General features: G+C 35.9%; 1 protein-coding gene across 1 annotated transcript in view; it reads left to right on the top strand.

The window, feature by feature from the left end:
- EPHA6 (EPH receptor A6) overlaps positions 1–13,919 on the top strand; it is a 795,505-nt gene that overhangs the window by 626,801 nt on the left and 154,785 nt on the right. The window contains 1 exon segment of the mRNA XM_040980604.1: positions 2,899–3,024. Coding sequence (XP_040836538.1) covers positions 2,899–3,024 — 126 coding nt within the window.

Below are 13,919 nucleotides of genomic sequence, written 5' to 3'. Positions count from 1 at the left end.
TGGTTTTTAATAATATCTATTCTTTTATATCTCTTTTTCTTTGCTAGGCAGGAGTTTGTTGCACTTTTTCTTTATGACCTAATATGCTGGACCTGTACTTCCTATTTCTTGGCTTCAGTAAATCAATAGTCAGCTAAAATTGCTCTGTTTTAGTTTTTCACAGCATACGATAAAACTTGCATTTCCTATGATTATTTTACCTATTGTAACAATACCATTCCTTTCATAACTTTAATAGCATCTTGTATAAATATATGATATAATTACTTCCACCTGGTTCTCAGTGAAATGCCTTCACTCTAATTATTTTCACAGACAATGATGAAGCACTGAAATGCAGAAAATGTCTTATGCAGGAAATATACACATATTAGCTCTGTGTTTAATGATAAATATTCCATGCAGTTGTAAAGGGGAGATTAGCTTCACTATTCCTGGAAGTTACTTCTGGTCAATCACTTGGTGCTTTGCCACAGGCTCAGGGCTTAATGGACCAGTTTATTAAGGACTCATAAAATAAATAATAAAACTAGTTGGTCCAACTATACACAACTTTCTGCATTTCTTTGTTCTTTATTATTATTATTATTATTTCAAATGCAGCATTACAAAGAGGGTGAAACAGAGAGAAACCTCCCAGCATTGGTTTGTTCCCCAAATAGCCACAACAGCCAGGTCCATCCCTGCCAGGCCAAAGCCAGGAGCCCAGAATGTCTTCATGGTCTCCCCTGTGTCTTCACGGACCCAAGCACTCAGGCCATCTTCCATTGCTTTCCCGAACACATTCACAGAGTTGGCACCTGTTAGGGATGTTAGCATCTCAGATGGCATCTTAATGTGTTATGCCATGATGTTGCCCTTGCAATTTTCTTTTGAAACTTTCCTTAATCCAACACAAAATAGAAGAGTGTCACACACTAAAATATACATTGTAACAGAGTAATATAGATGGAAATAGTGTAACAGAGACTAAATAGGGACAGAGGTCTTTCATCTGCTGGCCCACTCTTGAAATAACTACAATAGCTGGATCCAATTCAGGCCAAAGCTGGGATCCTGGAACTCAATCCAGGTCTCATATGAATGCAGGGGCACAACCACTGCCTTCCCTAGAACAATAGAGAGTTCAGTCAGAAGCATAGTAGCTTGGACTTCAATCGTGATGGGAGGCTAATTGTTGTGACAGAACTCCAGGTCTTCCTCACTAACAACTTTCTCAATAGAAAGAAGAAATATAAAGGTTTTTTCTAAAGCCCCTTTAATTCTAACTTCTTGGGCTTTTAGCCTGCTACCAGGCCCTGAGTGAGGTCACCAGGGTGAGGCAATAGTATTCTTTGGCAGTAAGAACCACCAGAGACAAGATGGTGAGGAATGTCCACTTTACAATACACAAGTTACAGGTTTTAAACGTTAAGAAAGGGGAAGGCAGGAGGGTATTTTGTGGCAGGCCCCCCACCCACCAAAGACACTGTAATTGGCTATATGACATGTCTGTTTCCCTTGACATCCAATCATATCACCGGTCATGTTTCACAAGTGATTTCACCTTCTATTCATGTCAGAGGTCACACTTCACATGTAGTCCTGGAGGCTGTGCCTCAGGTCATGAGTAGGTAAGCTCTAAGCGACACCCACCAGGTAGCTGGCAGAGACTCAGGAGCAATTGCCCACACTAAATCATGTTCGAAGAAACCAAGTTTTAACTTAGATTTCATGGAACATTTTTGTCCAAGAAACAGTGAATTTTTTTCACAAACATGTGACTTAGCACCAAATCTAAGTACAAAAGGAGAGTCTCACCTGTGGATTCAACATGCAAAGCTGCTTGACCTGATGGGAGTTTCAGATGGCCCAGATGAAGCACTTCCCTTACAGCCATCAACGGGATTTGCTTTCAGGGTGCCACTTTGATTTCATCTGAGTTTTGCTGTAACAGTAACCACTGATACTGTGTATATATGAATTTTTAATCTGAGTGATATTAAGTACTTTCTATTCATTGATGGTCTCAATTGCAACATTACCTTGGTGAAGGGTTTAAAATATGCATTCAGAAGCTAGCAATCTCTCAAATAGGATTTAGCTCATTGTTTATTTTTATTCTCTAGTATAAAGAATGTGTCCTTTTACTCTACCAGTGGGGTGGCATCACTTCCCCTCTGCTAACAAAGTTTGTTGTGCTCTACAATGAGATTTTGACTGCCTAATCTCTAAAGTGCTTTCCAGTGCTGATATTCTTTTATTCTCTGATTCATAATGTAACAATGTTACTGAGACTTTACAAGCAGTTTCTCTTTTTCACTTCATTCTTCTTAAAATGGAAAAGCATGTGGTTCTACCATTGCAAACTCTCATGTCTTGTCCAAAACAGAAAAGTTTAGCAAATTAAGAATTATGAAAAATAATTTTCATGACTGTTTCAAAAACTTGCACAGTTATTGTTTGTGTAGACATTTTCCACCATTTTAAGCTAATATTCATAGCTTAAAATAAAACCCTACTCTTTTTGAGGGACACAGAACACTCTGCACATCCTACTGTGCTACTTTCTGCATGTCTGTACTTGTGTGGGTGTGATTTCTGCAAAGAAATGTCAATGACTGGCATTTATATCCAGTTTGTCATGGCACAGCACAAGTATGTTCTAAATGCAGGCTTAGAATTTTTATCTTAGTATTCTGATGCTTCTAAACTCTCTTTGATTGTAGCAAGAGGAGCTTTCTTTTCAGGAATATAGGTTGATTTTATAAATGTGTAAGATGCATCCCACTTTTTTCACTTCCTAGCTCCTTTGTAAGATTTGACAGCTTTGTTGATTTTAGGTTTTGTTCCAAATAATTGGCAACAACTTTTCCATATAGAAGATTTTGATTAATGTCACTTTTTATCTCTTAAAAGGGTCCTTCCCAGCCTTTGGGGTGGAGACGTTCTGCCCCAGCTTCCTGAGGACAGGGTTTCTAAATAGCATCCAGGCCCCGCATCCAATACCAGGGGGAGGATCTCTGCCCCCCAGGATTCCTGCCGGTAGGTATTTCAAGTGAAATTTTCTGTCACCAACTCTATAATTGTAGTCACAGTTGACAGACCCACAGCACAAACTATTTGTAAGATACATTGTTTAGAGAAAATGCAAGAGACTTTTGAAAATCTGGGAACCATATATGTGATATCTAAGTATGTAAAAATAGCATAATAGAAGTGCATAAGGATCTGAACCCCAAGCACCCAATTAATAGTGCTAATAGTGCTCTGAGGAAGTTTTTGCATAAAAACTAGAGCCACAGATCCCTAATTTGAAACTCAAGAATATGAATTTCAGAAATGCCTTGAATTGCCTAAAAGAGAATTATAAACAAAACGTTCTTGACAGAAAGAGTAATTCCACATTTATATGAGTTGATAGAGATTAAATTCCCATGTTGCTGCAGAAAATTATTTAAAGGTATGCCAGAAAGTAATGAACTTAGGTAAATGTGTGTGTGTGTGTGTGTGTGTGTGTGTGTGTGTGTGTGTGTGTGTGTAAGCAAAGCAGAATGTATTAATTTACAAAACTACTGCTTCAGCCGTCATGGGGGGGAAAGGAGAGGAAAACCTGAAAAATTTGGCTCAAGTGGAGTCTGTTAAGCACAGATTTAGGGGCGGAAGAGGGGGACAGAGAATAGCAACAGTCAGAGTGGGGATATGAAATTTAAAAGACAGCAAGTCTAATTCTTTCTAGCTTGCGCAAAAGAAAAAGCCTTCTGAGAGGTGTGATGGGTAGCTTCTTTCCATTCTCATGAAAAACCTCATAAGGACAGTGATACTGCTTTTCAGCTATTCTCATGTGAAACCTGGAAACTGAGGATCAGGACTGATATTCCAGTAGGGGTTCCACCTAGCTGTCCATTGCTATTATGACATAATTGGAAACTTGGGAATAAGATTAGTATGTTCCTTTGCTAAAAGCAGCTTTTGAAACAAGTATCTTTTAAAGAAACCCGCTCTTTTCGTTCCACCAAGGATCTGGCCCTATCTTTCAGTCTATCTTTTAGTTTTTCTAAACTCGTATGCTCCCTTCCCCAGAAGAATGAACCCCAACAGCTGTTAAGAATATGGGGCCGATGACTGCTCTAGCTGATTCTTGCTGAAAGGGGCATCTCTGAGGGACAGCAGCCAGGCCTTCCTCTAAGGGGAGTCCTTGGCCATCTTAAGACCTTTTTCCCCCATTTTTCACGAATGGTCAATCCATGAAAGAAATGGAGATTAAAGCAATGTCTGCTCCAGCCTGGTTAGCAAGACTGACTCCTGAATTTTAAGATGGACCATCATTCTATTTGCTTTTTAACTGGGTGACAGGAGCCCCATGTTTCTGAGAAAGTTGCTAATGGAGCATGAGAGTCACCAGAAAAACAGAACTCATTTGTTCACCTGTTCAGTGAGACAATCTCTTGCTGACTGCAGTCAAATTCTAAATGGATCCAAGCTGTATTGGAGTGCAGACCCAAGCTGTGTCAGGAAAATCAATGCAAAGAATGGAAGCAACTTCAGTTCTTGCCTCACACAAAAAGAAGGATTGTCATGCAGACCATTTCAGTGAACAAGGCAAGATTTATTAGAAATGTATTTATTAGAAACATCTTGCTGAAGCTGTCAGCAGGAGGACTCTGTGAGAGGAGGACCTCTATGTAAAATTTTTGAGAAAGAAAATGTATAACTAGTCCTACATAAAAATATGAATTTGACCAAAATCATATTTGATTAGAAAAAGCACAGGATATTGAGCATGTTAAATGCATTTCAAGCTTAGCCAAACACTCTGTGAATTATCTATAATATTGCACTCACAGGTTGCCTCTTCTCTGTCGTTTAGTATAATATCCAGCTGTCTCCTCCATTTGTACCTGAAGATTTAAAATCTAGTATTTTATATATAACTTAGCAAAATAGAAGTAGTGCCCATTCTAATTAAAAACTTCACTTAAAGTTTTTACCATAAATCATGTATTTTAGCATAATTAATGATGGTGCAACAAGTTATAGTAACAAATTCAGTGTGTCCAAGAGGCCTGGTCTACCCAGCAATATAATGGAAATGTTTGAAAAGGATGGGAAGGGCCTGGCACAGTAGCTGGTGGCTAGGATCTTCACCTTGCAAGCTCCAGGATCCCAAATGGGTTCCAGTTTGTACCTTGGTTGCACCACTTCCCATCTAGCTCCCTACTTATGGCCTGGGAGGGCAATAGAGAAAGCCCAAATCATTGGGACCTTATACCCACCTGGGAGATCCAGAAGAGGCTCCTGCCTTCTGGCTTTAACTCAGCACAGCTCCAGCCACTGTGACCATAAGGCAGGTAGGGGGATTGACCAGTGGATGGAGGATCTTCCTCTCTGTCTCTCCTTCTCTCTGCACATCTGACTTTCCAATAAAATAAATGAATAAAAGATTTCTTTTTAAACTTAAAATGATGTGAAACCCAATTCAAACAAAATTCCAACATTCTGAGTATTGTGTTTAATATACTTTATTTACAAAACATAAGATTATAACTCAGATTGTTTCTGTTCTCTGGTACCCTTGTCCACTTAAATTAACCATATTTTAAAAGCAACAAATTTTTAATTTTTAAATTTTATTATTGTGTAATTCACTTACATGATTAGAGTTTTATAGTCTTAAGGAGCCAAAGTTAAGTGAAATAAAAATTATGGATATCATACCCCCTTCTTTATAGCTGGAAACAAAAGTGATACCAGTTGAATAGTAATTTTATGAGTATTTTTTGCTGCTCTTGCAAAGAATCAGAAAGAAAAATCTATTTAAGCTGAGCTTTTAACTGCAGTAAGAAAATGTATCTTTCATATATATAATTAATAACTCAGTGATTAGAATTGAGATGAACAGATGCTTTGTATTTTAATGACTTAACCCTTAATTCTAAATTAAAAATATGGGGAATTTAGATGTGATGTGTTTAGAAAAAAATGACATTATGAAGTTCAGCAGTGAGTTTAATTATTGAACACCATGGATAAAAAATAATAATAACCCTGTCACTTAGGCACTGGTAATAAGATAAGAAAGATGATCTTTCTACAGCACAGATTGTTTTCCAGAGAAGTACTTGAAAGAACCTTCTAGCACTCTAGACTTCTAGGCTTTAAACCAAATGACCTCTGGAAATTGTGGGAGATGCACACACACACAAAACAAACCTCAGTTGTTTTCATGAGTTACATACAAATCAGAAGTAACAGAACTGCTGCATTAAAAATTTATAAATCTAAGCTTTTGTTTCTCAAACTACACCAATTCAACTCACTTTACCTGGATTATATCATTCTGATACATAATGCCCAGACACTTTGATAGTGTTGAATGAAAACTGCTGTGAATCCAAAGATAATTTGTATCTATCCCTATCCCATGCTTGCTTATTTCTCCAGAATTTCCTTTATAGGCTTGTATAAAGAGAAATCAAACAATAATATGAAAAATGTTTACTGTTTCAAATATGAAAGACTCTAAAGAGTCTCTGTGCTATCTAATGGCTGAACTGTTGATTCTTCAGATTTAGGACATTAATTTGGGGGGAGGAAGCAGTTCTTCCCATTGCCTACCTCATGACACTTTAAATGTCTGGCAGAAGCTTAATGTCTACTAGGAAAAAATAGTTTTCCACTGATTGATTATATGTCAGAGTGTTTACTTGGTCTCATCAGACATTTGCTGTGTCATTCAAGGAACTACTCTAGTATATTTGTTCTAGTATATTTGAACTGTTCTAGTATATTTGTAATTTGATTCTTAATTCTCATCTTCGTACAGTTAAAATAAGTGAGTATGTCTCATACGAAATTGATTCATGTTACACTGTGCTATCAAAGAACATTACTTCTGTGATGTTTCATTTTGCCCTGATGTTAGTAATTGGAGAACCACTAAACCATCACAGGTAGAAAGAAGAAATACTGAAATCTGTGTTTATGTAGAAGGAGTCACAGGTTTATAAAATTTCTCAGTTCCAGAAAGGTCACAGTAAAGAGTTATTATCGCTGATTTCAGATGAAGATAAGCATCAAGAATTATTAGCTCAAGTTGAAATGTGTAGGATGAAATACCTTTTCTACAGTAGTCACCCAATGAAACAATAAATGTTCAGGAAAGGAGAGAAAAGAATATGGAGAAAGAAGATTCAAGTGGAGAGAGTAAATTAGAATGACATAAAGGTGAAATTTTATGTTTTGAAGCAGTCTTCTCTCACTGTATTAAAATCAAATTATATTCCTTGAAAAGAATTAGTGTCCCTTTATGAACTGTATACTTGAAATAATTAACTTGTTCACTTTATTCCCTATGGTTATTTTTTTTAATTCTATGGTCGTACAATATGTGCTTATATAGAGTCTTGACCTAGTTTGTTTCCTTGGCGTAGACTCCCACCTCTAGTAGTTTTATATGCTTCCCATATTCAGCTGAAAACAAAATAACAAAGATACTGAAAATACAATGATACACTAGTAGTGTTGAACTAATGTATAAAAGCTTCATTGTTTTATTGTCATTTCACTTCGGTAACTGATACCAGGAAGTATCTTCAATTTATGGGAGGTCCAACCATTCAAGGTGTCTTAGAACCCAAGCTTCCTTAAAATGCATCAATCTTTATTCCTTACCTGCTAATTACTCTAAATAATCTTATTATTTGAGTATGATTGGATTACAGAATTTGAGCTTACAATGTTCCATCAGTTGCGGATTTTATAATATGTTTTAATCATGAAATACCAGGTATATAGATTAGATTATACCAAATTCAAGTATGTACTTTAGACCAAAAGTTTTCCCATTTTAAGCAAGTCAGTGAAAGGTGACAGATTAGGGAATTTAGAAATAGATATGTTCTAGGAAAAATTATTCTAAAGTTCTTAATATTTCCTTTGGGGTGTCTTGGAATCTCTTTAGCTAAAAGAATGTTCTTCTGAACACTCTCTAGTTTGCCTGCCTGTGTGTAAACACATGTGGCATAAATAACCCTGAATATCCCTTAATTTTATAACTTCTGTCATGCTCCAAGGAAATGGCAAAGATTGAGTGAGATGTTCTCCCTGCTTTTTCTGAGTCAAACAATAGGGATCATTTAAACATGTGGGTATTCAAAACCCATATTTGTCATTACTGACTATATAATTAATAATAAAGTTTAATATTATATACTTGAAAGTTTATCTGTTTTGGGAAAAGATTTAGAAGAGCCATATACTAAAATAGCTAAGCTTTTATATTCTGACTAATATCCTGTAAATGTCCATATTGGGAAGTTGATTCACCAGTTTTCCATAAACCAATAACATATCTAACTAGAGGATTTCTACAGCAAAGTACTTGCCAACCTGACCCAGTATAAAAATGTCTTCATTGTCCATAACGATTATCAATAGTTTTCCTCTCATATTTCATGTGAAATCCTATTTGATTAGTCAGGGTAAGCATTGCCTGCACAATCCAGTTAGAAATTTGTTTGTACTCAGAAGGCATATCATTTAGATGTTTGAAATGAGCCATGAATGATAAGTAAGCCTGAAGCTTCAGAAAATCTGGGATCCAGAAACTGTAATGTTATCAGGTTTTGATTCATATAGAGAACTGCAGAAAAAGCAGTAATGCAGGTGCATCAGATTAGGTGACACACATTGAATGAATATACAATGAGTTAAGAAAAATGGGCATTAACTCACGATACCAAAGAAAATCTGCAGGGCAAAGGTATTGCGTATTTTAGAAATAACCACGCTGATACTGAGAGCAAATCATTTTATATTTTCAAAGAACATAAAGAAGTCAGTAACTTTTAGACCCATCATCTGACACTTTAAAATTAATGACTTCGAGCAAAGTAATTTCTATTGGCAATGGTTCTTAATTATGGGGATTATTTGAACATTTTTCTGTGGCATATATGGCAATTTACATTATTTTATCTTAATCAGAATATTGTTCTAGTAAATATACATAGGATAAAATGTGATCATTTGTTTTTATGTAAGAAATCTTCAAGGAAGAAAAAAAAAACTCTTCCTTAATTACTGTGTATATACTTTACCTCCTGGAAGAGATGTTATGAGTATGCCTACTTAAGCCAAAAGCTAGTTATGAAGGGAACAACAACAACAAAAAGATTAAATTTGAAAAATATCAACCTAAAAAAAATCATTCAAACTGTAAGCTGTAGTAAAAAGAATATCCTTCTTCTGAATTACTATCTCTTATTTTTCATTCTTCCCCATTTATACGATTTTAAGGCCTGACACAGGCCCTGCTCAAAAGCTCCCCTAGAGAACAACTCTCCCTAGAGAAATGCCTTCTTTTAAGGTGTGCCAAGCCACAGGCTTTAAAAAGAAACCCTGCCAAACAGCTACAATTTAAAAATGGGCATGGGGGCTATGAGGCAGATACTGAAAGGGAAAACGATCACTGCTATTCTGGGAATACGGAGAAGCTCTGGGATTACAGGTTTGACAAGCAGAACACAGCCAGCCAGAACAGGACAAGGAGAATGAAGTCTGATTGTAGTCGTACAACTCCAAACAGTCCCTTTAAAACATTTGTGGCACTGTTGATGTCTGGTAAGAAGGTTATTTGAAAACACCTGCTTAAATTTCATCACTATACAAGGGACTGGCCAGGCAACATGAAGATTGACTTTAGTAAACTTTCTATTGCCGAACTTAATGACTTTAAGGGCTCCTATGAATACACAATCCTAATATCAGGGTGTAAGTCTTTGGCTCGGATTTATTATGGACTATATTTTGCTTCCTGATCAGAAATGAGACTCCTTAGTATCTAAAGGACTAGGTGAAAATGTGGCAATTTTGTAAACTCACTTCCCAGCCATTACTTTAAAATCCAGAGAGGCTATGGTCTCCTTTCCCCTGAAAAATAGACATGTGTTTTTATGTGTAAATATTCACATTCAATTTCAGGAGGTGTTGGGACTCCTTGGAATCTGTAAATGAAGAATTCCACATTCTTAAGAACTCAATGTCCAGTTTATAAAATCATGCTTACTGATACAAGTGAGCACCATCATTTTTATGTAATACTGATAACACATTTTTTAAACATAGAGGATACATTTGGAATCAAGTTCTTGAACATTTACAAAGGGATTTTCTATTTAATTCCTGTCATAAATACATGAAAAATCTTGAGAGACTTTAAATAATCTCCAGATTCTTTGCTTCTCCATCTTTACCTCTCTATTCAGATTCTTTAGAGAGTTTTGGCCTTTAGCCTTAGTTAACCCTCCTTTTAGCATAAATGTTTCCTTTAAATTGGCTCTAAGAAATATAGATTTAATGAGAGTCTTTTCAAGTTCTCAATTGAAGGTTTTTCCACCCCTTGAGATCTTTGTATTATTATCAGGTGTGTGATTTATTTTGGACATATCCAAAGAAGCTACCAAAAATTGTTAGGTATTTATCCAGAATCATTTCCTTTCATAAACATTCTGAAACACCTTACACAGTTTTCTAATTTAATGTGAATCAACATTGAGTCTTTATGTTGATTATGGCTTTGTTGTCAGTGTGTTTTCACTGTAACTGAGAGCATGTTAAAGAAAAAAGCACCTTAAAGCTTCTACCTCTCCAGAGAACTGTGTAGATTCCCACAGGGTAGGATGCATGGCCTCATGGGCTTCCCAAGTAAAGGTAGACCAAATCTGTTTTAAAACATGTCTTCTCTCAGCGTTCATTCTTTCATTTTGTAGGGCAAAACAAGGTGGGAGCTGCCCTATGATATAATGTTGGCTTTTGGTTTACACGGATCTTACAGAAAATGCATTTAGCAGAACTGGAACGTGAAAAAAAATTACATATTTTTCAAGAATTATAGAATAGATTCAAAAATAAGCAGTAAGTTATCTATGCAGGAAAAAAGTAGTCAGTGATTTAATTATATGTAAGTAGGCCGATGCTTCAACCACTATAATTAAATATCATCATAAATAACTTACATAGTTGGGATACTACAATAAGTTCATCCTATGTATAATTTTAGTTTTAAAATTTCTGTAGTTTCTTTTGACCCTGAATGGTACACAAGACTTGAATGCTACATAGTGCACTGCTTACATAACAGTAATACCCTGTAGAAGGCAGAAACAAAAATAGTATACTGGAAAAATTCATCTTCTCTATGAAAAACTAACTCCTTTTCTGTAGCTTACAGCAGCACAATGCATTCCCTTAAAATTCTGTAAATGAGACATTCAGGCAGAGTAGGCAGGCTTCTCTGCTCAGTTTGCTGAAACTGAATCAAGTAGAATTCTGTGGGAGACTTCTTGAAAATATCCATGCCATAATCTCTTGATTCAGAAAATACCTTACATGGCTAAAGACTCTTGCAATATTCAGGATTCCAAGTTCTTCAATGTCTTCTGCAGAGATCTTAAAAAATCTATAACATTGCTGCTTTTAAATCTCATATAAAACTCTCAACAACTGTGATTCCAACTGCAATCATTTAGAGCCTCATGCAAGAGCATAGTTTCAAATAGAATGATTTATAATTGAATCATAAGATGATTATCATAAACCGATGCTTGGAAGATAGGGAAATCAAAAAGCTTTGTGAGCCTTCAAACTCCTATAACATTTTTTCTTCTTTTTAAGATTTATTTATTTTCTGGAAATGCAAAACAACAGAGAGAGAAGGAGAAATAGAGACAAAGATCTTCATTCCACCGGTTCCCTCCCCAAAATGATCACGTTGGCTGAGGCTTGGCTAGGTTTAAGCCAGGAACCAAAACTCCATTTGAGTCCTTCACATAGATGGCAGGGACACTTGGAGTGGCATCCCCTGCCTTCCCAGTTGCGTTAATAGTAAGATAGATCAGAAGCAGAATGGCTGGAACTGAAACTGGCACTTGGATAGGGGATGTCCGTGTTGCAAGCAAAAGCTTAACATCCTGAGCCACAACACCAGTTCAAAACCCTAGAACTTGTTTTCAGAACACAGCTAATAGCAGATCAGTGTTTAGTACAAAAAGCTATTACTCTGTGTTCCTACAGATATTCAGAGAGACTCTTCCAAATTGCTGGAAAACCCAAGAGTAATTTTGTGATTTAACAAAATGGTTAAGCATTCCAGTTCTGAAGCCAGATTGGCAGGATGTGAACCCTGTCTCTGCTAATTTTTTATTGTGTATCTTTGACCAAGCTACCTAATCTTTCAACGCATCACTAATATTATCTATTAAATTAAGCTAATAATTGCAATCACCACAAGGATTAAATGAGGGTTTGCACATGGTAGTACATGTAATGTCCATAGAAGAATGCCTAACCTATAGAGGAACTCTTTAAAAGGTAAGTATTATTAACCACGTGCTGATCTAGATAGTTTCATTTTTATATTATCTGTACATAGAAGTTTATGGAAAGAAAGAATTTTGAAAACTAAAGCAACTGGCCTAGCACAATAGCCTAGAGGCTAAATCCTCAACTTGAATGTGCCAGGATCCCATATGGGTGCTGGTTCTAATCCCAGCAGCCCCGCTTCCCATTCGCCTCCCTGCTTGTGGCCTGGGAAAGCAGCTGTGGATGGTCCAAGGCCTTGGGATCCTGCACCTACATGGGTGACTTGGAGGAAGCTCAGGGCTCCTGGCTTCAGATTGGCTCAGCTCCAGCTATTGCGGCCACTTGGGGAGTGAATCATTGGACAGATCTTCCTCTCTGCCTCTCTGTATATCTGCCTTGCCAATAAAAATAAATAAATCTGTACAAAAAATTAAACCAACATTCAACTATTTACTTAGAATATGGTTTGATTTGTTTATGAACTTAGACATGATTCATTATTTCAAGGCAGGAAAAGTCTCTGATATACTTTGTTCAAAGCAACAATCAAACTATTAGTTATTTTATAATCATTTCTTTCATAATTAGAAAGCAAAAAGCCATGGCATCGCAAAACATAAGCTTTTAATGTAATCAACATTGCATTGCTTTTCTGAATTTGCATATAATACAAAATCAAGAAAGCTATTCCTAAAAATTCATGTTACTAAAACTTTCCAATATGGTTGCTTTGCTGCAATGATAATAGTCTAATATCAGGCATAACTTTCATTGCCAACGAGATACATTAAGTCATGGAAATATTTTTTTGCCCGTATGGTAATTTGCAGTACAAAGAAGGCATTATTGAGTATTATGGCAGTTAATTGATGCACATGGTGTGCCGTTTCTCTTTTTAAATGGCAAAAAAAAAATCGTGTTTTGTTTCTTTAGGCTCATACTTTTCATTCACTCTAAAACAGTCTGGATTAAGAAGCATTCCTATATTCATAAATATAGATCACGCCTCCTACTTTCTATGTAGGTGTTTTATCACAGCACAGAATATTTCATTCTTGAGTATTTCTCTAAGGAAATTTGTATTACCTTAAATGTGAAAAGGGAAAGAAATAAGAGAGAAAATCAGAACCAAATCATATTAATGATTACACAGTTCCTGGATTTCAAATACTCAAAGGTTGAAATTGCTAGCTCCAAAATATTCATAGGACAAATCATTTCAGGTACAAATCTGTAAATGGAGAATGGAAGATATAACATAGCAAGTTAGATGGGAATAGAAACTAACTTTCAACAAAAGCTATTTTTAAGGAACTAATATATTAAGAAATGTGTTTTGAAATGTATTAGTGTGTTAATTTTAAGAAGGAAAATAAGCATTTGTTACTTTATTCAACTCTCGAAGAAATCATCTTGTTCATTAAAGCAATGTGAAAACTGTCGGCTTTTGTTGTGTAGGATTAAATTGATCTTTGAGTTCATTCAGAAATTCCTAATATACTGATTTTAGTCATTTTAAGTAATGAAACTTTATAACCCTGACAACCCATTTCTTAAGATTCAACATCTAGTCAATA

The sequence above is a fragment of the Ochotona curzoniae genome, unplaced genomic scaffold, assembly GCF_017591425.1.
Source record: "Ochotona curzoniae isolate NIBS_2020 unplaced genomic scaffold, NIBS_Ocur_1.0 contig_3498, whole genome shotgun sequence".
NCBI lineage: Eukaryota > Metazoa > Chordata > Mammalia > Lagomorpha > Ochotonidae > Ochotona > Ochotona curzoniae.
Note: the sequence above shows the minus strand (reverse complement) of the source record. Positions and strands in the feature narration are given on the sequence as shown.